This window comes from Homalodisca vitripennis, chromosome X (assembly GCF_021130785.1).
Source record: "Homalodisca vitripennis isolate AUS2020 chromosome X, UT_GWSS_2.1, whole genome shotgun sequence".
Lineage (NCBI taxonomy): Eukaryota > Metazoa > Arthropoda > Insecta > Hemiptera > Cicadellidae > Homalodisca > Homalodisca vitripennis.
The window spans coordinates 29267698-29295243 of NC_060215.1; the positions used below are offsets into that span (position 1 = coordinate 29267698).

General features: G+C 34.6%; 2 protein-coding genes across 5 annotated transcripts in view; one reads left to right on the forward strand and one right to left on the reverse strand.

Annotated features, from left to right (window-relative positions):
* The window catches only part of LOC124368861 (ELAV-like protein 3), a 138956-nt gene extending 122846 nt beyond the window's left edge, over positions 1-16110 (reverse strand). For 3 of the 4 annotated variants that reach the window (XM_046826319.1, XM_046826320.1, XM_046826317.1), the window contains exon 1: positions 15949-16109. The gene's annotated coding sequence lies outside the window, so the exon portion shown is untranslated. Of the gene's footprint in view, positions 1-15948 lie in introns of all 4 variants that reach the window. The other variant, XM_046826314.1, reaches the window with a different exon arrangement.
* LOC124369404 (cytosolic carboxypeptidase 6-like) overlaps positions 16082-27546 on the forward strand; it is a 101498-nt gene continuing 90033 nt past the window's right edge. Inside the window, exons 1-2 of the mRNA XM_046827408.1 lie at positions 16082-16254; positions 16475-16639. Of these exons, the coding sequence (XP_046683364.1) occupies positions 16082-16254; positions 16475-16639 (338 nt within the window). The remainder of the gene's footprint in view (positions 16255-16474; positions 16640-27546) is intronic.

Consider the following 27546-nt stretch of genomic DNA (forward strand, 5'->3'; position numbering starts at 1 on the left):
ATTGGCTCTAGAAATAAAAATAGTACTATATTTGTTGGTCTTTGTGTGAAAACATTATTATATATTTGCCAAAATTATATTTGCAATATTGTAATAGTGTATTAATAGCCCTTTCATTGAATTTAAGGATTATCTAGTTACAATCAAATTTAAACTTAACCAGTCTTAAGGAAACGTGAAATTTATTTCAAACTTATTAATTGTGGTTGATAAGACCGGATATAGAAAGGGGACTAATGATTATACATTAGCTTTCCAAGATGGGTACAGATATGCAGATTGGAACCACATATGTGTTAGCTATTGTTCTTTCAAAACGGTACCAAGACATGTCTTTGTGTAGGAGTCAAAATAATGAAACTGTAACATCAGAATTGGCACATTAACTAACCTATCAACCACTCAAGAGCAATGATGACGAGTTTGGTCTTAGAGCGCACTTGGAAGGTGGTAGATGGAGACTTTACGACAGTTTGAGCTATCTTACTCCCTGTCAAACCCTTTAAGGGTGTAAAGCCCTTCATAAATGTTGCGCAATAAACAACAAAACTTCCATATGTATACTTAATACTTTTTAGTTCAGGATGTTTAAAGAAAGCTAACATTTGAAATGAAATCCATAAGGTGTGTTGAGAGACCATTTTCAATTCATATATATATATACATATACACATATATATATATATATATATATATATATATATATATATATATATTATATATATATATATATATATCCAAGCACAAATGTCTTTGCAATTGTCAAACATCAAAACAGTATAAATGTATGCTCGTAATAAATTATTGTATCCCAAACTGATTTGTCTTTGTTAGTGTTAAGGGACTGTTACGTTTTTACATAAATGTATATTGATGACATTGCAATGCCTATTCTGGGTTGAAACGTTATACACACCATTACGGTAAATCGATAAATAGGTGACTTAAAAAATAAAAAAAAACCACATCGTCTTCCAGCACCTTCTATCACGTTTGCCAAAAACCACAAGTATTGTTGGACATTTTTGTGAACAATTGTTTTATTAAGTGTTCCTTTCTCGGGTCGATAGTTATTACTGATACACAATGTTATACGAGTAGAGAAGTGGAAATTGTTATCATGTGACACGAGTCCTAAAATTCGTACATATAGTGTCAAACACAATCAATGACAATGAAATTAGTAAAACACGTTCATAGTTATGTTTATTCAATAATACAATACAATACCTTTAGATGGTATAATTCCTTTTTGACGACATGCATAACTCATGTGTTTTTGACAGATTGATGGGAAATGCGTTATGATAATAGTACAACTGTATATGTAATGAGTTCATTTTTCCAGGATAGTTTCTTTTATTTCATTCTTCAGTACCTGGCAGTTATGCTGCATTATCTTAGTTGAGAGGGGGTACCTTATGGGTTTGAGACGTCAACGCGTAGATGGCCCTGTAGTATTGGCAGGCTGCCTTTCTCAACACTGGCCTGTGATTTGGGAAATATACCAGATATATTGAAAGTCCTTACTCTGGCAAACTGTTCTTTGATTACCACGGCTGGATACAGAGGTCACAATGGCGTCGAAAAAGTGCTTTAAGCATGGTGGAAGTATAGTATTTTTCCAAAGCAGAGCCGGTGCTTTTATCACCGTTCATTATTGGTCTATCGACTCGCTGATCAACCTATCTTTCTCACCATTATTTTCCCACCTATGTTATGAAAATGCTTTTTTTTTTTTTCTTTTTTTATTGGAGAGACCGATCCCCTTTTAAGCCTTATTCTGTCCGTCCTCATGGGCCACTGGCCTGTGCGAGGATCTTATCAAACAGAATAAGGGGGAGAGTCGATACAGTACAAGGTCGATGGTACTGATAAAAAGTGCAACGGTCACAGACAGGATTTGAACCAGCGCTATCTCTAACTCAGACCCAAAGTCCAACGACCTAGACCGCTCGGCCATCGGCACTCCCATTAGGCCTACCAGTTAAATGCCTAATTTCCTATCATGTAGTTGTAGAACGTCCTTTATTGGCCACGTATTTAACAACAATACTGCCTTCTAACCATATATAATCTAACCTAACTGCAGAGTGAAGGATAAAATTTGTGTTCACACCTATTTGTAGTAAATTATTGATATATGTGAATCCAAGTATGAAACTGGATGAAAAGAATGAACCTTTAATTTACTGTGGTTATAGAACTTATCACGTTGGCAGTTTTGCTTATAAATTTCAAGATACTTCAAGGCGTTTGAATCAGTCTTAATTTTAGAAATTAAAGTGATAAACAGTTGTGGAATTCTATATTTATATGAAATTACACGTACAAATTGTTACCTTATCTTTGCTAGTTGCAGAGAGTCAACGTCTAATTTTATGACTATTTTAAACATCCGCAGTTACTTGTGGCAAATTGTAGAAATATAAGTTATATAATTTATAAAAAAATATCAAGCATTAAATTGTTATTGGTGGTACGTGGCCAGTACCAACCAATATGTTAATTTCCTCGCATTTGAGTTCTAAAACATTTTTGTCACTGCATGAAATACAGTAACGAGGTTCATTATTTTAGTACGAGAAACAATGATTTCCTTGGTCAGTTGAGGTATTTAGAGGGTCTATCTTAGAAGATATACCAATGGTCCTTGAGAGTAGTATGCTACACTTATAACGTCTGTATTAAATTCGGCAATACGTGTACTTTGCTTACATGAGCAAGAAATCCAGTCGCAATCTGAAGCGGAACAAAAAAAAAAATCAAATTGTAAAACCTCAAATTTTAAATCCTCATGTCTGATATCTCAAGAGAATGAGGTGAATATGTTAGCTGCCACTAAATCTTAAACCTTTTTCTATGCAGATATTTTACAATAAAACAGTTTCTTTTATTATTCTACAGTGATAAAGACTGCTACGACTCAGTTTCACGGTCGTTATCAGTGAAACTATCCGAGTGAAACGTCTTATCGCTATGAAGATAACGGGCGTGCAACTGTTCAGCCAAGCTTGAAACTCCCGACTATAGAATCACATCAATGCAAATGATGTATGTAGAATATTTGATAGCTCTCACAGGCATTTGCGTTCACAGATTTTGTTACGTAATATGCATCTCTCCCTACTGCAAGTTTCTACTGAACGTTTGGTGGTGTCAGGAATGTAATTCCCGATCCCATGTCTCAAACTTCCTAAGATCCTAGATCGTAATCTCTAAAACCCGTCAAACGATTCACGAAGTCTCAAATGTAATCAACTTTTCGACAGTATTCGTTTTGGATGTGTGACCAAATCTGATTATGTAATCATGCGTAATGTTGTGGGAATGAATGAATTCCCAACTTATCCACGCGAAGTAAGATTTTGTGATTCTTTTTATACTTAACATGGCTCATAGGATAACGAACAATATATTGTTAAGCCAAATGTATTATAATTCCACATAACATAAATTATTTAAAAAAACTGTAAGTCTACTATACAATAAAAATAAAGAGTAGTAGCTAAAAATTTAAGTAGGTAAAAGTATATACTTAAAAAATAAAAATGAACGTTCTCTATTCCCAGTAAAATATTTATTTCGCCTGCCATTTATTTAACAAAGCCTAACGGCCTCAAGCACTATGTTCTTTATGGTCCATTCATGGTGGTTGTGGTGGTGCTTTGTTAGTTTTGAATCAACACAGTTAAGATCAATGTTCTTGTACGTCAAGACAACTATAGTCAACCTTTGCTAACTATATATCTTGGTTTACGCTATAATAGCTTGTTACCTTTCTTTCTTTTAAAGCAACTTACCGGAAGTTTTATTTAGTGTAAAGACTAACTGATATGATGATTTTTAACGCTACACAACACATCATAGGATGTATTCAAAGAAGACGGCAGAAGGGTTCGTTTCAGTTTTATAAGAAAAAGTTAAAATTTTAACGCAATATTTCATTGACTGATATCACCAGTGAAAGTGAACTGTAAAAGTAGGTCTCAGAGATAAAGGTGTCTTCAAGGAAGCGAGTGGTAAGGTGAGTTGAGAGGGAACTAGTATCTGAAAAGGTCACAGGGAATGTGTTGTCTGCAAAAACAATGTCTGGGTAAGAATTGTCAGAGAATATGACACCAGGAAAATAAGTGACAGAAAAGAAGGTGTCCAAATATTTTTGAATATGATACAAGAATAACTTTATATTTACAATTATGTATTCCTAATAAGAAAATATGATGCAATATTATCGTATTAAGCCTGAGTTAAGAAACTGTCCTAGAATCTAAATGACCTCTCAAGTTATTTATAAGATCTTAGTTACTTTCTTAAAAACTTATATATGTTCTCAGTGAAATACAATTGTTTTACCGCCATTACTAGATTGTTGACATGTAGATATTCTAAACTAATAATGATGTACTCTGTCATTAAAATCAGGTTTTTCCAACTGCGCGGATTCGAAAATCTGCAAAAATCACACGTATATTGGACGCGAGCATATTAAAATAATACTTCACATCCAATTTGAATTTTATTTGGAAAATATAATTTTTCGTTTTATTTAAAGCAAATGTTGTTTTTTTTATAGAGTCATCAGATATTTAGATCTAGTTTAGCCAGTAAACAAGTAAGAGTGTTGAATTAGTTGTTTCATTCTAAGAAGGTTTCGATTGATTCACACCATCAATAAATGTTAACAAGTTAGTATTTGGATTGAAAAGGCCCAGAGGGGTTAGACTGTAAAATCAACATTTACTGTACTGTTATTTGTTTTTTTTCCTTTGATTTATGAAACTTCTATCTTAAAATAGAAAAATAAAATTGGCTAATTAAATATATTAACTTAAATTACACTGTTGGTAAATTTACAACTAGTAAAACACGAATGCATAATCAGCTGGCCAACATTTGCACCCGAAACGCCCCTGAAATGTCACACCTACGTAGACAGCTCCATAGTTTTTATCCGAATTTCAAAATTTAATTCGAAGTATAACAGTTCACTCGTCTTAGTAAGGTTCCCTAAGCTGATATGAATGTAATTTGTCTCTCAATATGTATCAGCTAAAACGATATACAGGGTGTATCAAAAGTCGAGCTTGATAATTCCCGAGCGATTTCAGGCGAAGCAATAAAACTTGGTGCATCATTATTGCACCTATAAATATACTTTTTGAAGTAACTACCATTTTTTTTGTCATGTTAGGGGGGTGGCCCACAAGGAGTCAGAAGGAAGTCTTGAATAATACCATAATTCGAGATTTACATCAAATTAAAGGTATCTATTATTAGATACCTAGAGTCCAAGAGTACCTAGATTACTAGAGTACAATGCCGTAAATCTGACCTGAAAATGTTCACTCTTCTTCAAAACGTTACGCTGGTCTAAAGTTTAAAACCTTTACAGTGTAGGTTCTGCTCTAGATGGTTTAATATTCTTGTATTGGCTCAAGTTTTGAAAGTTATTATTAGAAAATTAATACTGAACTTAAGAAATAGTGTACTCTATTAATAGAGACCTTTAATTTGATATAATACTCGAGCTATGCTCTAATTTATAATATATTTATAATATTTATAATACTTCCTAACAGTTAGATTCTGTATATCCAACCATAGCTAGATACGTATATCCATTAGTTAAACGCATGTGGAAGTTTCAGGCTAGTTTATTAAGACTTTTTAATAATACTTTTTATATAAAAGATGAAAAGATATGCATGATTGAAAGTCAATCATCTTAGGATAATCATAATCACAACCCTTAAATAACAGAAAGTATTTAAACCAATAGAAGCGAAGTAGGATAAACCACAGTATTGTTCTGATTTTAAACGTAATATAAATAACAGTAAAATGTACTTTGTATGAGTAACTTTATGTTTAAATTAGTATGATAGGTAAAATTGATACATCTATTCCTTGTCGTCTTTAGCGAAAATTTTATTCTATTTCTGACTTTTATACTGTTAAAACTAAAGTCTACTTGACCACCCATATATCGGTTATGTTCCAATTAATTATGATAGAAACATTCTAGTCATGGTTCCCTGATACTATCTAGAGTACGCACCCAGCCTGTCGCGTAACGGGATTCGCTGAAGTTGCATTCAACATTTCAAGTCTATAGCTAATTTCAATCTTGAGATGTTTTGTAAGTAGAAAATCAGAACGGCGATCATACAGAAAAGAATTTAATTTCCATTCTAATCTGAGAAGAGACAATGTGTTAATCAACTGAGTAATAGGCTTCAACGACTTTCAGCCAAATTCCATAGTTGGACATGTGTCATCATACAAGTCATTCTTGCCCATGTAGAAATGAAGTTTCTTGCAAAATTTAAATTCTAAAGTGACGTTTTCTCGAGAAATCGTGTCATAACATGTGTATTAATTGAATTGGGTTCTTCTATGGGACGGCCTATTGCCATGCACTTAAGCCCCAAGTGCCTTTTGCGCACCCGGAAGCACACCATGAGAAACCTATTGGTGTCGAGGGTGTTCTACTCTGTTGAAGAGTTTATGATGAGCCGCTGGGATTAAATTTGAAGTTAATTTAAATAAATTGGCTAGTCCTTTAGTTCTGTTCTAAATTGTAATCAGCATACCTGAAAACTTTTTAAATGACTGAATTGACTTGCATTTAAATTGATTTATTTTAATTAGTTTAATTCATTTTAATACATGTATATTGACGATTGTATACAATTTGCTTAAATTGTGAACACAATAAAGATTTATTATTATGAGGCCTACCAGTCTATGATTTCAGCAGTTCCACAAACCGCCGAAAACAACCGGAGAAATTCACCTGCCTTGTCCAAACTACCAAAGATGGCACACCGCTCCCTTGCTACTGTAGGACAATCAAAGAGCAAGTGTTCGGCAGTTTCATCCTGCTCATCACACATTCTACAGAGCGGATCCTCCTGAAGGATGTCGACTCTGTGAAGATGCTTCTTCAGGTGACTATGTCCCGTGATCAAACCTATAAACCTCTACTTAAGTGAGAGAGGTCAGACGCCACTCTAGAGGAAGGCAACTGTAGTACCATTCTGCTCATTCTCAGACACGGATGCAACCTCCACCTCCTCTCATGTTCAGCGTGAACCCATTTCAAGACAGAATTCGGTTTTATAACCGTAATAATAAAAACCACTATGAGCTAGGGAGGATACTTCAACGAATGAGTACGCTGAAATCAAATTTTGTCATGTAACTGATTTTTTAACAGTAACTTTCCACTCTATTACTTTTCTTTTAACCTCACCAAGCTTTAATATATCAAATTTTAAAATACGACATGATTATACTCAGTTTATTTACAAATGTATGTATTCTACCATTTTCTAGTTGTCGTCATGGTTACCCATAAGCCTAATGTAAAAATATTCGCTTACGCTCAGCCAAATGCCGTTAAGTGATATGCATTATCATCGAACTCAGTGTTGCCTATATAGAAATGAATAATACTTCATTTTAAAATCTATAGATCCGTTAACTTTCATGCCATCTTCCGGACAAACAAGCGGATAGACATACAGACATAAATTAACATTTTCAGCTTATCACGTAGTAGGCTTCGCTGACGCTCAGCCAATAAAGTTATACGTGGGAGTATTTCTTTCGCCATTTTCTCCGTGATGGGGATTATTAGAAATAAATTTTCAGAACAGAATTGTTGGCAATAAGACTTCAGTGTGTCTCAAAGTAAAGTAGGCAATATTTATTTAGTTAAAGATGGTGTTATAACTTTAGGAGGACTATAACAACTGGTCTGAAGGCGGGAAGGCGGGTACTTGTTAAGGCAGGATCATTAGGGTTCATCCATCCAAGGAGTCGCCACGCTCATTATTGTTGGATATCGATTATTGGACAATAGTTGTCCAGCCCAACAGAAAAGGCTAATAATAACTTCAGCACGTCGTAAAACATCAACATACTCTGCCTTTCATAGATTTTTTAAGAATGCTATTGATGGAAAAAACCATATAGACTAATAATCATTCATTCACGTATCATCGTCAGAGCTATTTGAATGTAATCGTCCAAAATCAATAACAAGGCTTTGGATGTCATTGAGCTATTGGTGGTTTTCTTGGAAATCAGGGGTCATAACATACATATTTAATTTATTCATTACTGAATCTATTACGCAGAAATTCAATTTCCCGAAGCAATTTGAATTTGTGTACACAGAGCAACGACTTCCCACATTAAAATTTTTTTGGATTACAAAAAGCACTCACTCAGGGATAATGCTTGTGCCACATTTCTAGGTATAGACGACAATTTCGATACTGAATCGTGCCATCATGCTAATTCAATGGATTAGGTTTTTCACATATGCCATGTTCAGTTTATTCGGATTAATACTTCTTTTAGGTATGTCACAGATTCATTTCTTTGTCAATAGAAATTTTATAAGGAAAATACATTTCTGTTTGGCTGAGCTTTGGCGAAGCCTATCACTCGAAACACTGGAAAAATTTAATTTATGTCCTTTCGCACGATATCTCGAAAACTAATGATCAATAAACTTGAAGTTTTGCGTTAGGCTTCATTTATATATGAGGAACACTGAGTTCAATGATGGTGCATATCACTTAACAGCATTTGGCTGAGCGTTAGCGAATATTTTTACATTAATCTTACGGTTAGCAATGATGGAAACAAGAAAATAGCAGAATATATAACTTTCTAACCAAACTGAGTACAATCATATGAGATTTGAGCATGTGGCACGTTTATTTATAGAGAAAAACTAATACAATGGAAAGTCAATAGCAAAAGTCGGTGACAGCCCACTCTAGCTTTGTAGTACCCTCTCTAGCTCCCCGCAACTTGTATTATTCGAACACTGCTCTCAAACCAAACACACTGGTGGAGTTCATAGTTTTAAAATGTAAACGTACCAATTATTTTAGAATGCGTTGAGATGAAAGAATATGGACAACGAAGTTAGAAGTTTTTATCTCATGCCGATGAAGAAAAGGCGGTTAAGTATAAGTTACGTTGTTTGCGTACGTATAATTTTGTTCTAGGTCTTAGAGAATGCTTTGGCAATGTTATAAAACCACACTTTTATTTTGAATTGAAAGAATTAGTATTAACGTTTCACTAAGGAATTTAAAATACAGTGGATTTACTGACCATACTGGTTCTGTAACTCATCTTTCTGGACAGTCAAGGAGTTTGCTCTTTGAAAAATCCCAGGTTGCGATTAAAATGTATGCTGGAGGATCGCAATCCAATTTCATTGTTCAGTGTCTTAACTATAAACTATACACTGAGGTTCAACCCACGTTGTCTTTAACAAAGCCACATACAAACTAACCCAGTGATATTTCCGGTGATCCAGAGGAGACCTAATAGCTCCTCGGCTCCACCTCGAACATTTTTTAATTCTCGAGTATATTTACACCTTGTTATATAGCGTGAACGAGTTTATGACATATAACTGGGAGACCGCACAATCAGAAGACTTGCTCTCGAATTGAGGTGGGTAAAAATTGGCGATGAATGGAGCAGAGTGAGTGTCAAAATGTATGTATGAATGAGAGTTCGATGTAACATGTGTGTCAAAATTATTAGATACTTGACGTTTGCTATACAAATGCACTATTTGTCTCCGCAATAAATACTTGACTATTGACTATACAGATTTCATCAGTTAACACTTTTAAAACATCGTCAATTACTTTCTGTGATTATATGACAGAAGGTGTCTTCTCAAAGCTATCACACCGAATAATTGTATACATTTGTCCTGTAAACCTTAACGTAGTGCACCTTGCCAAATGTGATTCTGTGACAGAAGGTGTCTTCTCAAAGCTATTACACCGAATAATTGTATACATTTGTCCTGTAAACCTTAACGTAGTGCACCTTGCCAAATGTGATTCTATGACAGAAGGTGTCTTCTCAAAGCTATTACACCGAATAATTGTATACATTTGTCCTGTAAACCTTAACGTAGTGCACCTTGACAAATGTGATTCTGTGACAGAAGGTGTCTTCTCAAATCTATTACACCGAATAATTGTATACATTTGTCCTGTAAACCTTAACGTAGTGCACCTTGTCAAACGCGATTCTGTGACAGAAGGTGTCTTCTCAAAGCTATTACACCGAATAATTGTATACATTTGTCCTGTAAACCTTAACGTAGTGCACCTTGACAAATGTGATTCTGTGACAGAAGGTGTCTTCTCAAATCTATTACACCGAATAATTGTATACATTTGTCCTGTAAACCTTAACGTAGTGCACCTTGTCAAATGTGATTCTGTGACAGAAGGTGTCTTCTCAAAGCTATTACACCGAATAATTGTATACATTTGTCCTGTAAACCTTAACGTAGTGCACCTTGACAAATGTGATTCTGTGACAGAAGGTGTCTTCTCAAATCTATTACACCGAATAATTGTATACATTTGGCCTGTAAACCTTAACGTAGTGCACCTTGCCAAATGTGATTCTATGACAGAAGGTGTCTTCTCAAAGCTATCACACAGAATAATTGTATACATTTGTCCTGTAAACCTTAACGTAGTGCACCTTGCCAAATGTGATTCTGTGACAGAAGGTGTCTTCTCAAAACTATTACACCGAATAATTGTATACATTTGTCCTGTAAACCTTAACGTAGTGCACCTTGCCAAATGTGATTCTGTGACAGAAGGTGTCTTCTCAAAACTATTACACCGAATAATTGTATACATTTGTCCTGTAAACCTTAACGTAGTGCACCTTGCCAAATGTGATTCTGTGACAGAAGGTGTCTTCTCAAAGCTATTACACCGAACAATTGTATACATTTGTCCTGTAAACCTTAACGTAGTGCACCTTGACAAATGTGATTCTGTGACAGGAGGTGTCTTCTCAAATCTATTACACCGAATAATTGTATACATTTGTCCTGTAAACCTTAACGTAGTGCACCTTGTCAAACGCGATTCTGTGACAGAAGGTGTCTTCTCAAAGCTATTACACCGAATAATTGTATACATTTGTCCTGTAAACCTTAACGTAGTGCACCTTGACAAATGTGATTCTGTGACAGAAGGTGTCTTCTCAAATCTATTACACCGAATAATTGTATACATTTGGCCTATAAACCTTAAAGTAGTGCACCTTGCCAAATGTGATTCTATGACAGAAGGTGTCTTCTCAAAGCTATCACACAGAATAATTGTATACATTTGTCCTGTAAACCTTAACGTAGTGCACCTTGCTAAATGTGATTCTATGACAGAAGGTGTCTTCTCAAAGCTATCACACAGAATAATTGTATACATTTGTCCTGTAAACCTTAACGTAGTGCACCTTGCCAAATGTGATTCTGTGACAGAAGGTGTCTTCTCAAAGCTATTACACCGAACAATTGTATACATTTGTCCTGTAAACCTTAACGTAGTGCACCTTGACAAATGTGATTCTGTGACAGGAGGTGTCTTCTCAAATCTATTACACCGAATAATTGTATACATTTGTCCTGTAAACCTTAACGTAGTGCACCTTGTCAAACGCGATTCTGTGACAGAAGGTGTCTTCTCAAAGCTATTACACCGAATAATTGTATACATTTGTCCTGTAAACCTTAACGTAGTGCACCTTGACAAATGTGATTCTGTGACAGAAGGTGTCTTCTCAAATCTATTACACCGAATAATTGTATACATTTGGCCTATAAACCTTAACGTAGTGCACCTTGCCAAATGTGATTCTATGACAGAAGGTGTCTTCTCAAAGCTATCACACAGAATAATTGTATACATTTGTCCTGTAAACCTTAACGTAGTGCACCTTGCTAAATGTGATTCTATGACAGAAGGTGTCTTCTCAAAGCTATCACACAGAATAATTGTATACATTTGTCCTGTAAACCTTAACGTAGTGCACCTTGCCAAATGTGATTCTATGACAGAATGTGTCTTCTCAAAACTATCACACCGAATATGGTATACATTTGTCCTGTAAACCTTAACGTAGTGCACCTTGCCAAATGTGATTCTGTGACAGAAGGTGTCTTCTCAAATCTATTACACCGAATAATTTTATACATTTGTCCTGTAAACCTTAACGTAGTGCACCTTGACAAATGTGATTCTATGACAGGAGGTGTCTTCTCAAAACTATGACACCGAATAATTGTATACATTTGTCCTGTAAACCTTAACGTAGTGCACCTTGCCAAATGTGATTCTATGACAGAAGGTGTCTTCTCAAAACTATTACACCGAATAATTGTATACATTTGTCTTGTAAACCTTAACGTAGTGCACCTTGCCAAATGTGATTCTATGGCAGAAGGCGTCTTCTCAAAACTATCACACCCAATAATTGTATACATTTGGCCTGTAAACCTTAAAGTAGTGCACCTTGCCAAATGTGATTCTGTGACAGAAGGTGTCTTCTCAAATCTATTACACCGAATAAATTGTATACATTTGTCCTGTAAACCTTAACGTTGTGCACCTTGCCAAATGTGATTCTGTGACAGAAGGTGTCTTCTCAAAGCTATTACACTGAATAATTGTATGCATATTAAAATATTAAAATTTTAGAAAGTCTAGATTTTTCGTAAAAAAAAAGAAATAATCTGAATGGTGGTAAAATCGTGGGGATAATGAATTAATTTAATAGATCCGAAATGTGTACTTTTTCACATTGGTTAGGAATGTGAATTACTACATAGGAAAATATTTCTTGACGAAAATAATAATTTCCAGACACTAAAATCTGATGATATGTTTTAATAACACTAACACTGTCTTATAGACAAAGATCTTGGTTTGTTGAAACAGGTTAACGCTTCTTTATCAATTAATCTACTACATTCAAATGGATCACTAGCCAGTCCTTCGAATGTACAAGGAAGCTATGTAGTTTTCCGTGTATATTACAATAAGTGAAAACGTATTAATGTTGGGGAAATGGAATGATATATCCTCCTGCAATGTTCTAGATATGGTCTCCGAGCAAAACAATACCAATCAGTTCTCATATAACAAGTTTTACGTTTGGATCTTTGCTGCCGATTTTGTATTCAAAACAATCTAACTGTTTCTCGTAAAATGGTTTAGTAAGTCCAATAACTTAGCAATCACCAATTGTTTGAAAAATGCAAAATAATTCTACTAACAGTTTTGTTCTACAACAGTTTGTTTAAGATTTGTGTTTTGTTTTCATTTATCACCAGTATATACTAGAATGGGGTAGAGACAGTAACTTCCACGGTTAAACTTCTTTCAACAACACGTTTTATGAAAGCTGAAACACCATGTGTTTGTGTACGACAAATTATCGATGCTTCAAAAATGTGTCATTTTGATTTATAGAGGTCCTAAACTGCAATCAACAATCTATATACTGGAATCTAGTAAAGACCTATAAATTCCTCAGTTCATATTTTTCAACAACATATTTGATGAAAGGTGCTAAAGAAACCGTGAAGAACCGTGCACATCACCGTTGTTGTATGTAAAGATTTTCGTTCCTCCCAAATATGTCATTTTCATTTACGGACACGTCGAACTCACTCTTCATCTTCTTTCAATAATACATTTTATCAGAGGTAAAAATCAATCAAACAATGTTAGATGTTACCAAAATACCCCTTTATCACGTACAAAGACCACTTAAACCAACTGTCAGTATATTCTAAAAAGAGATATATGTTCATGTTCGTTAATGTTCATCTTATTTTATCACGACCCTCGATGCAATAGTGCCACCCCAGTAACGCCACTTGGTGCCACATTTAAAAATGTAAAGAATTAAGTCTTTTGGACATTTATTCCTCAAATTAAACATTTTATAAAAACATGTTATCCTTTTTCCAGGTTCAACAAAGTTAATACCAGGCAACCACACATTTCACTCGCGAAAAAACCCTTATAACCAACATCGATGTAAAAGTTCTTGCCAAAATTTGACCCCAATGTGTTGATGGCACTACAGTACACAGGAAACGGAAGGTCCTACCTCCAGGCACTTACCGGAAGTGATTTCATATTCATCAATTTCATATCGATTCTATCAGTTATACACTATTCTGCTGATGTAGGTTACAGGCATTTCATTCTAATTGGACGTTGCGATTTCGTTAATTACACAATATAAATTATATTATTAGGTTTATGGCAAAAAATATTTGTTACATAAATGAAGCGTTCAATACATCAGCTAAATCTAAGTAAGCGTGGATAAATCAGTCGATAGTTCAATAACACGAATTTTACATGCCGTAAGTAAGGGTTAATCGTTTTATTTAAAACAGCGGATATTTTTTAATAATAGTAGTAACTCTGGGGCAAAGTTGCTAATGTCCATAGCCCATAACCAGAGTTTGATCATGAACAGTTTGGTGATTACTTAGCTTCTCGGAGTTCGAAGGAAACGTCACAACTTTGAACCTCAATCCTCGAATCCCGGGGACTACGCCGTTCCACCCCAGGCTCATTTTAAAACCACCCAAAGCGGTGTGGGGGGGGGGGAGGTGGCTGCGGGGTGCGATCTGGGCACCTAAGTAAGACCACAGGGATAATAAGGAGGTTACCTCGAGCCTAGACAGCGCGGCGGCTTGAATATTTCCAAGGTCCTGACACTTGAGAGACTCTATGGTCATGTGGCAATACAGCCACACCGATCTCGAGTCGGCAAAGAACCCTGGCATGACTCAGTTGTGGGTACCATGCCGTTTCCTCGGTGTTCCAACCTCACAAAACATGGGTACATTCTATGGGTACAAAATGAATCACTATTGAACACTAATCCTGTTCTATAGCGCTCTTCGGTTCATAGTACTAGTATCACAGCAAATGTATTAAATGTAAAATATCTCGAATTTATAGCAAAGGTTTCTTAATTGTTTATATTTGCTAGGTCGCATTCTACCTAATTGTTTACACAGTAATGAGAAATATATATATATAATTATTTTATTATAAGTAGTACCAACATTGTATCACACGACACGTGATTGCCGCCAAATCACACCAGTATTGTGTTGCTACAATGTAGATTGTTTTAACAAATTATAACTGACCCAACAGAAACTTATTATTATTATCTAGTTTAACAAGACCCTGGTTTTATAATATTAAAAAATGAGAGTGAATAAAAGACAACTAAACTAACGCAAGGACAACACTATGTTTTATTGATCCACGTGCCCAGCAATCATACACGTCGTATCTTTCACTTTAAAATTTAAAAAATTGGCAAGTCTCTGTCTATCACACTGTTACGCTATATTGCGCTGTATAGTTTCCATTCACGCGTTAACACTTGTGTGTATTTTGTTTTAATCGATCTGTGATATCGACTGACACTTGGCGATGTGTTACTGAGCACTAATAGTATCGATGGCGCGGTTACAGCCAGTGGTATGTGTCATTAATGCCCCGGTTACGGGGTTGTAAAATGAGTGCATTTATAAAACGTAACCAAAGGGTGTTTTATTGGTAGCAAGTAGTTGTTTACAAGGTAAATTATTGCTACAAAACAGTTGAGAGTATCAAGATTGTTCAAAAATGTATTTTCATTAACTAAAACAGAATGTACAAAAGTGAAACTCATTAAAAAATCAAAACTGTAAAAGAAAGTTAAACAAAAGTTGGACAAGTTTTCACATTGCAGTCCAGACATAACTATCTGCAAGAATGTGAAGACTTTGTTAATGACAAAACAATATATAACAAATATCACAGGGAAGTTAAACAATTTAACAGACCTATCACAGACACAAATTGAGAACACAAATATAAGAGGTTGTTGTCACACAAATCCGATAGTGTATTTTCCAGGAAACCGATTGACAGAGAGTTCTGTGCCTACAATGTGCCGAACATGAGGCCGGCCGTGCGAAGCGAGAGCGCGGGGTGAAGGGGTGAGTCGCCGATAAAAATAGCCTACAGCACTAAACGTACGTATAGTAGTCGCTAAATAACATACCCAGTACAGTCGAGAAGATGCTGACAAAATCAGGAATTGCAGTTTCCGAATCAAAAGGAATTAAGATGGCTAAACAAATCTGTGCTGAACTACTAGAAACAAAACACAAGTTGCATCGACGTGCGGGAACTAAATGACGTTGACGACCAGATATCGGTATGGATCGGCACTAGCGCTCGGTCGCGCCGCTCGCTCCCGTAATGATTTCTGGAACCCGCCAGAGTCCAGTGGGCCGGTGTCCGGGGGGTCAATACTCTCGAAGACGGTGTCCCGTGGAACAGATAAGTGTAAACCGGCCGAGGAAAGGTGAAAATATGTAAAATTATGAATATTGTCGGAGGGACTATTTGATCGGCGGAGGTGTGGTGTCGAGGCGCCGCGAGGGCGTTCGTCGATCGATACCGGGACTGTGGGGTGCGAGCGCACGCACGCGCATGGCAGCGCCGCTCCTGCGACTTACCATAATTCGGCAATAAATCGATTATATTCCTGATAAAGATCTAGCCAGGAGGTGTGACAATTAAAGAGGTCTGGAGGTGTCACTCCGGCACCGGCCGCGGCGGAGGCCCTGCCCCGGTAGCCGTATCGACCTAACAGACCGGCGATGTGCCGCTGGTCGAACAGGTGGCATGGGTAGGCCCTCAGCCAGTCGTACCCCGGGCTCCGGGGAAAATGGGCGATTTCGACTCAGGTTTGTCATCCCAACACTTTTTTTTTGCTTGTCACCTCTTTTGTTAGCCGCACAGTAGTTTTGGTGGGAAGTGAAGGGGCTAGAGCAGGTAGCAGGGCGCCCTAGAAACCTGGTACCCGGGCGACAGCAGTAGGGCCAAGCCCTGAATTGTCAATCCTTTTGCCGATGAGTTTATAACAATTTCTCTATGCGTCGGTCATTACGTCATTAGCCCTTCTGTATCCCTCAATTTCGTAATTCCTTGTTCCCAGCTCTCCATAGAGATGAGCTCGAAGAAACGTACTTTTTTTGTCGCCTCGTATGCAAACCAATCGCAGTACAAACATTTATAGCGCCAGAGCAAAACAGCGGTGTAAAGCTGGTGTACACGACATCCTCATATAAACTATTTAAGCCCTTAATCTGTACCCGATGACTGCATCTTCATACAGTTAAGTAGCATAATGGCCACTAACGGTTTATAGTAGAGATTGTACTCGCTTGTTAGAAAATAAAACGTACCACATGTAAACGTTCATGTGTTGTAAAATCGCGTGAGAAATGAGCAATTAAAAACAAAAGTTGTAGTGTAAAAACTGTGAAATGACAAGAGGCACTGTGATTTGAGAATTTAGCGCCACCTACAAAACGTACTGTCTGGAGAAAATCTTCAAAGAATATTTTTCAGATAGGAATAAACTTAAGAATGAAAGATCTAGATGCGAGTACAGTTACATATAAGTATTTAAATTGTACATACATACACATCGCTTTTATGAAAACTCTATGATAAAGTGATCTGAGGATGTAGCGTCACCTACAAAACGTACCGTCTGGAGAAAATTTTCAAAAAATATTTTTTAGATAGGAATAAAGTAAACAATGTAAGATCTAGACGCGAGTATAATTACATCTAAGTATACTTGTATATACATGTGCATCACTTTTCTGAAAACCCTAGTATAAAGTCAGATCTCTCACCCATTAGTATTTGTTTTGTTTTTTCAAACAAATAAAATTTTCATTTTAGTTTATGAAATATTTGGACACTCTGAGACGTAAGAACGTAGGACACAGGAAGTTTTTGTGAAGGTTGAGGATCAGTATAATATAATTTTGTTATTATAATATTGATATAACGTGTCTAAAATATGTATACAGTAATTTCTGATTCATTAATTGAGTCCCTTGTTTTGAATAACACTTGACATTAATTCATATTGGTATAGATCCTGGAAAGTCCTCTTAAAGTAAAAATCCTTTATACCATTGCTTGACTCAAAATGGATGTTTAATTTTAAAATAGCTCAAATATCATTATCATTAGCATCAGTTAATGGCTTGGAAAAAACTGGATTTCTCATGGCCGTGTCTTTCCCGAAGAAAACACATTTATGTTAAAAGAAAGAACAAACAGATACGAATACAATATCATACAAATACAAGTAAACATTTGGACATTATTTGATTGGCAAACCGTAACCTTATTTCTCTCTCACTCCAAGTGTTGGTTTTAGTGATTATACCTTCCTTGAGGTCATTGGGAAACAGGAAAAAATACACGATATAATCTTGTATTCGTGTTTATTTTCAAGTCAAGTGATGTCATGTAAATCAAAACGTGTGTTATTCCGGTAAATAATATAGAATTTTGTGATCATAAAAAGTATATAGGTTTTCATTTAAACACACCAGTGTTTTGTTTGGATAATCTAGTTATTTACTAACAGATATTTACAAAGTTACGTTCTTATGGATGATGCGGTTATTTAATATTCACTAAGAAGGTATAAATATAATTTCACTCACCATAAATCAAACAGGTGTATCCACACACAACTGGATACTAAATGTGGATAGGAAGATGCACTGTGTATCCGGAACAGCATCGTGGTACAATATGCAGACTTATGGTAAGCAAATACCAGAGATCTGATCCTGCTGAACACCTTTATGGATATATGGGGAAGCAATTACTGTTATCATCAATTCTAAAGCCTTTGACAATATATCGTTTGACGATAGTCTGGGATCGCCACAAAAATATGGATCCAATCTTTAAAATAAAGAATTTTAAAAAACCACTATAAAAATGAACTTATCCGATACTTACAACAAAATAAAACCTGTCTGAGAAAAAAAGACATAATCCTGAATTAATTACGTACTTTTTAAATAGTATAATTTAAAAAAATAATCCGTCTCAACACAGAATAATACAAATAATATGTGTTAACCGTGTGTCGGTTCATGAACTAAAATGAAATATATTTTACAATTTATGACACCATGCTAAATCTTTAAATCTTGTAACTGTACAACTGTTATTAGAGTTAGATCAAACACGACAGATCTTATAAAAAGATCTTCATCACAGCTTTGACTCTTAAAAATTAAATCATACACATCCAGATTCCAAACTGAATGTTGGGTCCCGGCAGACGTCATACTGCCTCAATAAATAAACAATAAAGCTAAACTTTTGTATAAAATAAACTTTAAACAACAAAAGGACTTCGTAATAAAAAGTACACATAAAAATACGACTTACTTCACGGATCATGAGTCTGTATGAATAGAAATTAATAGCACTAACGTTTTTGTTGGTTTCAGCAACTGCAACAAAAATTATACATCTTTAATTTGTTACTTAGATATATTAAATTAAAACATATGCTTTAATCGATAGCCGAACATGGATACTCGATGTTTATCGAGCTTAACATCGGTGTTTTTGTACTCACGGGAAGAAATTATTAAATTCGAGAAATAGATGTTACGATGTTTTAAATAATGAAAATTCAATTTTAAAACATCGATGTTTTATTGCCCAACATCAATGATCTTCGAAAATCAATGGTAGTCGACCATCCCTATTTCTAATGAAAAACAAGTTTTGTTTTTATTAAATTCTTAGCATTTTTATATTTACTAACCTTTTAAATCTTCCCTGGCCTTCTACAAATAATTCAAGACCAAAATTAGCCAAATTGGTCTAGCTGTTCTCGAGTTTCAGCGAGACTAACGACCAGCAATTAATTTGTGTGTGTGTGTGTGTGTGTGTGTGTGTGTGTGTGTGTGTGTGTGTGTGTGTGTGTGTGTGTGTGTGTGTGTGTGTGTGTGTGTGTGTGTGTGTGTTTGTTTGTAATCAAGAAACATGTTATTAGCACTGCAACTGATTTATTTTTTATCAGCAAATAAAGCAACGCAGAGTCGGTTATAGGAGCTTAATTTATTATACATCAAAGAGAAAAATACGCAAAACCGGTATCAATGTAGACTTGACAAAACAACGCGACATAGATTCCTCTCTCGTCTGTGAGGTCCGTCGTGAAAAGACATCTATAATGACAGATTTCGAGACTTTGCTTTGAGATTTGCAGATCTTGGAAATACTCTTGTGTCACTGGCAAACTCTTTCCTCGATCCGATCTGAGTAAACCTTTCCCTGTAGATCGGTACCTTCTTTATCTCTATTCAATAGAGTTTTGCTTTGTGATTCTTAAAAACCAGTCATGTTATGCGTTGTTGGGATGTTTTATTTGAAACGCGACGTTTCTTAAAAAAGACGACCTTGATTTACAGGACGAATGTTTCTTTTATGTGACAGGGAAAACGTACTTGCAATTTTTCTGTTTAATACAAATTTTTAATTTATATAATAACATCTGTAACAAGAATGATTACAAGAACACATCTTTCAGGATGTGTTCACATCTGATAACTGATGAAGACCGAGTAAACTGAAGCTAATATTATCAGAGTGCTGATTGCTGAATGCTGATCACTGGCCGGGAAAATGATGCAGAGTTTAAATGAGACTCAAAGTACACCACGTGTCGTAATGGGCTTCGCAGAGGTTGGATGCAAAATTGCAAAATTGCAGAATTGCAGATAGACAGTCACACAATCATACAATAAAAGAAGTTGCGATGAAAATGACGAATCATAGAACCCATTATTGTGGAGATTAAGTTTCGTGCACAATTTAACGATTACATACGAAATCTTTAGCGACACATTATGCTACGTGGTACATTCAGATTTTTATTAAATCAGGTTTGCATAATTAAAATTTACCCACTTCGGTACAAATTGATACCGTTTGGATACGTATGTTTGGATTCGTCGCAATAAAATGATGTTGTATGTGTTGGGATAGTTAGGCTGCATGTGTTAATAAGTCACGTGGTTAAAACTCTTTCGAGTGAATTGAGTACTTTTACAAATTTATTATATTTTCTTGTTACCATCATCGTTAATCAGACTAATGGAAAAATATTTGCTAACGCTCAGCCAAATCTCATGGAGTGACATACACCATCATCAATCTCAGTGTTCCTCATATAGAAATGTGGCTTCATGCACAATTTTAAGTAAGTTCGTTTTCGAGGTCGTGCGGATGGACCTACAGAAATGAAATTTTCCAGCCCCACTAGTGATAGGCTTTGCTAACGCTCAGCCAAATCTCATGGAGTGGCATACACCATCATCAATCTCAGTGTTCCTCATATAGAAAGGTGGCTTCATGCACAATTTTAAGTCAGTTCGTTTTCGAGGTCGTGCGGATGGACCTACAGAAATGAAATTTTCCAGCCCCACTAGTGATAGGCTTTGCTAACGCTCAGCCAAATCTCATGGAGTGGCATACACCATCATCAATCTCAGTGTTCCTCATATAGAAATGTGGCTTCATGCACAATTTTAAGTAAGTTCGTTTTCGAGGTCGTGCGGATGGACCTACAGAAATGAAATTTTCCAGCCCCACTAGTGATAGGCTTTGCTAACGCTCAGCCAAATCTCATGGAGTGGCATACACCATCATCAATCTCAGTGTTCCTCATATAGAAAGGTGGCTTCATGCACAATTTTAAGTCAGTTCGTTTTCGTGGTCTTGCGGACGGACCTACAGAAATGAAATTTTTACAGCCCCACTAGTGTTAGGCATTGCTAACGCTCAGCCAATGAGGAGGTCTTGTGGTGTAGGGTAGAACCTGGGGGAGTTATCCATCTTCCTTATAAACATCAGTGGTAGTAATCTCGAAGGGGAGATTCAGTACGTGAAGGTGGGTGTGAAACAGATAGAATGGGAAACTAGAACCCAATAGGCACGAGGCTGAAAATTCAATCTCTATTCAGAGTAACTGTGGGCTTATTAACGTTATATCTGTCTACTACTACGACTACCCGTCGCTAGCAAAGGTAGTCCCTAAATTTGTATACAGCAGTTTCAACCTATTAACTTCAAGTTGATGTTAAATGTACAATCAGACTTCTCCGTTACCGCACCTGTTTTCCCTCCTATTGTTGTGGTTGTGCGGCTGCAGGATCAGGATTCTATCTAGGAGTTATACTCAACTTCCTAATCCTCCTTACAACAACATCTATATAATTCTGCTCCTAGTGGAGTTCCGCTCTATTTTAAAGCAGAATTGTGTGAATAGTTGTTGGGCAGTGAGTTAGTATTGCTTTAAGTTTATGGCTGAATATTATGAACTAAAATAAAACTTTTGATTCTACGCAACCGTCTGAAACGTACCCAAAACGCTTGGTTTGCTTTATAAAACAGACTTTATACATTTTCGTGTAGTAATTAGAACTCCGTGAAACAAAAATTAAAGAAATCGGTTGGTTGCCAATTTTTGAAATGAAATGAAATACGTTTTAACATATCATGTTGTCTTTTTTTTAACTTCAAAACAACGTACATGGGGTACTTTGGTTTTACGTTCATTAAGTATATATTATGAAATAGATGGTGTTTTGTTAAACGAACGAGTGAGATGATTCAGAGATGGTTCTATACATTTCACACCAACAGTTACACTTCTTATCAAAACGTAATTTTAAGCAGTTCATCTATACATCTGAATTTTAAAAGGTCTCCATAAGTATCTATTTTTCGGTCTTGACTCGGTCTCAGAAAAGCCACCACTCTTTACCGCAAATATTCTGCAGATAGATACATTGATATAGCGTTTTTATCTATCTATATTTGTTCGAATACGTAATAACTAATTTTACCAGTTATAATATAAATCACAATGCAAATGGTTTACATTTAGAATGTTGGAGAATAGTATGATATTACAAGCAAACGTTTTAGCCGAATAGGAATGTGTCAGATTTACGTTTTTTAGGAAATGGTGTAACTTTCAACTTTTATTTAATGAATATGTAATGGCTAAATTTTTAATGGTAACGGTTTATTCGGAAAACATATCTGCAAGGAAAAGGACAGTTTATTCTTCAAACGTTTAACTTTTTATAACTTTTTAACTTTTAGCGTTTAAAATAATAAATTATCTTTTTAATATTTCACAATGTCCTTAGTTTATCACCCGTGATACCACTGATCTTGCTCGTCTAAACAGAGCTTAATAACTAAAATGCTTCATGGTTTAGTGTTTTGCTAATAATATTCTTAGGCTTTTAATTTGTACACCTTAGAAATTAATAAAGTAGTTGAATGGAATATGACTTCAGCCATTTTTGGGTGAATAAAAAACGATAAAAAACAAAAACCGAGAAGTAAACATTTTTCTTAACAGTCCATAAGACACTCTCTGCAGTTTCTCATACTTTGATTTGGTAGCCAAAATGTGTCAAAGATTTGAGCAGAAAAAAACATGTGAGCATAAATTTGACAGTTTTACGAGAAGCACGAGTTTCTAATAGTTTTATACTGATTGTCAAAGTACGAATCTATAAAACCAAGTAATTATACGATAAGCTTATTTACGAAAGTTACGAAACGCAGTAACTTAGTACTTGCCTCTCGCAAGTTTGTAAGTAGTATGTATAACTTGTTTTTGTATCATAACTTTTGGGTAGAAATTGTTTTAAATCATGTTTCATGCTTTATAATTGAAAGTATAAATATACTCGTTCTGGGTAAAATTTTAACTACAAATTATTCAAGGTTGTATTGTGAATTGACTATTAAATTCTATTCACCCTGAATCGTTTTTGGTAAAACTTTAATTATTTCAGGAGAAGCATGAGTTTCTAAAATGTTATGGTGATTGTTAATTTTAATAGTTTCATAACAGGTATGAGTTCCCAATAATTTGCTATCGATTTTCAAAGTATATATACCTAATTATTTTATGTATAACACAATATATATAAACCTTTTAACACTTTTTTAAACTTTTATTTTCATACTATGTACATTTCGAAATCTAGGATTTCATCTTAAGGTACTAAGGTTAAGTTAATTATGAAAAAAATTATTATCATAATTAACTTAACCTTAGTACCTGAAGATGAAATCCCAGATTTCGAAATGTACATAGCAGGAAAATAAAAGTTTAAAAAAGTGTTAAAAGGTTTATACATATCGTGTTATACATATTTATCAAACACTTTTCGAGGCTACATCTCTAATAATAATTATTTTAGGCAAAATATGCACATAATACATATCACAGCAAACAACAGTTTGTAGTAGTTTAATATTGACTGTAGAGGTATTTATCCGGAATGGGTTTGGGTATGATTTTAATTGTTTCACATCAAGTATGAGTTTATAGTGATTTCAACCTATATTGATCGTCAAAGAACATATACAGAATTGTTTAATATCGTCACTGTGAGTATCAATATCGTGATATTGATCGTCAAAGAATATAAAAAGAATTGTTTAATATCGTCACTGTGAGTATCAATATCGTGATATTGATCGTCAATGAACATATACAGAATTGTTTAATATAGTCACTGTGAGTATCAATATCGTGATATTGATCGTCAAAGAACATGCACAGAATTGTTTAATATCGTCACTGTGAGTACCAATATCGTTACTTTGATATTGATTGTCAAAGTATACATCCAGAGTAGTTCATTATTATAACACTTTAATAATTTCATAGCAAGCAAACGCCTGAATTCAAAGTACATACATAACATTAGACGTAACAGCATCAAACCCACCCATGTTTCAATATTCATTACCATTTATTTTATCCGTATTTACCTACTCTTCTCCGTACTGTGGACATGTCTATATTAAATTCGTTACAATCCGACATATTTCATAAAGGAACATTATTTCAGCGAAGAATAAAATTGGGTTAAATTCTCTGTCCCGTGTCCAGAGTTAATACACGCCAACTGAGAAATTAAATTTCTCATAAATCGGAAGGCGATTAGATATTACGCTACTATTTAGATATTGAATTATAATTTTAAATATAATTAGGCTTTCAAGTATTTAAGAACATAATATTTGTATATATTAATATTATGGTATGTTAATATGTGTATTAATATACCACAATGAAGAAGAAGAAGAAAGATGAAAAGTTTGGTGTGCCAAACTTTTCATTATAATTTGGATGATTCCAAAATTAACATGTCATCCAAAAATATGTTTTTCCAAATGCCTGATGTCGAATAAGCTGAACTTTCGCCTGTGGTGTCAGAAAGCGATCACAACGATCAGTGCTGTGGCTTAAGGACTTTTAAATACGTATGTACTGCCAGAGGTACATTTGTTGGCTTTACTCCAATTACTTCAATCTGTGAAATTTTTATTCCCGTCTTGTTGTTCTCATTTCACCAGTGACCTATACCAAGATTTAAGGTTTAACGGGAATAAAAAGTGGTTGTTGCTAAAGGTAACTTTTTCAAATTATAACTACGTTTGACGTGAATAAAAAGTAGTTGTTGCTAATGCTTAACTTGTTTAAATTATACTAGGTTTAACGTGAATAAAAAGTGGTTGTTGCTAAAGGTAAATTTTTCAAATTATAACTACGTTTGACGTGAATAAAAAGTAGTTGTTGCTAATGCTTAACTTGTTTAAATTATAACTAGGTTTAACGTGAATGAAAAGTGGTTGTTGCTAAAGGTAACTTTTTCAAATTATAACTACGTTTGACGTGAATAAAAAGTAGTTGTTGCCAATGCTTAACTGGTTTAAATTATAACTAGGTTTAACGTGAATGAAAAGTGGTTGTTGCTAAAGGTAAATTTTTCAAATTATAACTAGGCTTGACGTGAATAAAAAGTAGTTGTTGCTAATGCTTAACTTGTTTAAATTATAACTAGGTTTAACGTGAATGAAAAGTGGTTGTTGCTAAAGGTAACTTTTTCAAATTATAACTACGTTTGACGTGAATAAAAAGTAGTTGTTGCCAATGCTTAACTGGTTTAAATTATACTAGGTTTAACGTGAATAAAAAGTGGTTGTTGCTAAAGGTAAATTTTTCAAATTATAACTACGTTTGACGTGAATAAAAAGTAGTTGTTGCTAATGCTTAACTTGTTTAAATTATAACTAGGTTTAACGTGAATGAAAAGTGGTTGTTGCTAATTCTTAACTTTTAAAAATTATAACTACGTTTGACGTGAATAAAAAGTAGTTGTTGCTAATGCTTAACTTGTTTAAATTATAACTAGGTTTAACTTGAATGAAAAGTGGTTGTTGCTAAAGGTAACTTTTTCAAATTATATCTAGGCTTGACGCCAATAAAATTTAGTTGTTGCTAATTCTTAACTTTTAAAAATTATAACTACGTTTGACGTGAATAAAAAGTAGTTGTTGCTAATGCTTAACTTGTTTAAATTATAACTAGGTTTAACTTGAATGAAAAGTGGTTGTTGCTAAAGGTAACTTTTTCAAATTATAACTAGGCTTGACGCCAATAAAATTTAGTTGTTGCTAATTCTTAACTTTTAAAAATTATAACTACGTTTGACGTGAATAAAAAGTAGTTGTTGCTAATGCTTAACTTGTTTAAATTATAACTAGGTTTAACTTGAATGAAAAGTGGTTGTTGCTAAAGGTAACTTTTTCAAATTATAACTAGGCTTGACGCCAATAAAATTTAGTTGTTGCTATTTCTTAACTTTAAAAAATTATAACTATGTTTGACGTCAATAAAATGTAAATGTTGTGTAGTGGTAACTATCCACTAGTTGTAGCTTTTTTCTTACGGGATAGATACTACTTAGCTTTGGAGTGTATAACGAGTTCTTGCTAGTTTTTCGGCCTAATTGTATTTTTAAAACTTTTAAGCCTTTTGTTGAGCACGCTTGGCAACCGGTGGCACTGGTTAGTTTGTACCAGATGTTCTGTTTATGAACATTTATGCTCATAAGATATGCACATTTTTATGATATTCACAAGACTGTCAAAAATATTAATCTACTGTTACAGTTTAGTAATTACAATTTTTATAATTTGTGCCCGATGCCCGAAAATGAAATCGAAATTCGAAACGATGAGCCTTTAAGAGGCCAAGAAAAGTAGGTCATATCTTCCATCGTTACGTGGGGGAGTCCCAGACTTAGAATTATTTCTTTATATAATACATAAAAACACGTTTTTGAGTACATCGATGGTATATATAAAAAATATTGTTTAGTACCGCACAGACTCAAACGTTTTGAGAGATTAATATAACATTTCTTTATAATAATGTAAGATACAATTTTGTATATGTTTTATTACACATAAAGTTGTCTTTAAATTTGAAACCTGAATGGAATAATTTAGAACCAATACGTTTACGGTATGTGCGTGATCTATATTTATGCTCTTCTCTGTATTTGGTACAGTTAGGTGATTGTTGTTTCTAACGTTGCAACTATAATAGAAATACAGTCGACTCTCGATAACTCGAATTTCAAGGGAACGGCTGTTTTCTTCGAGTTACGTATAGTTCGACTTAAGAATAGTTCGAGTTATAAAGGTAATATTTCACTAAATTCGACTTACAGAGGTAATTCGACTTACAGAGGTAAACAAAATAAAATTCGAGTTATAGAGGTACAAATAAACTATGTTTTTTTATTCCCTACATCCTTTACAAAACTAATGTATGTACTGTAACTGCATACAGCATTTGTACTTACTGTTACACTGCAATGTATGCCTACAATTCATACGTACATACAATTCAAATTTGAAAATAATC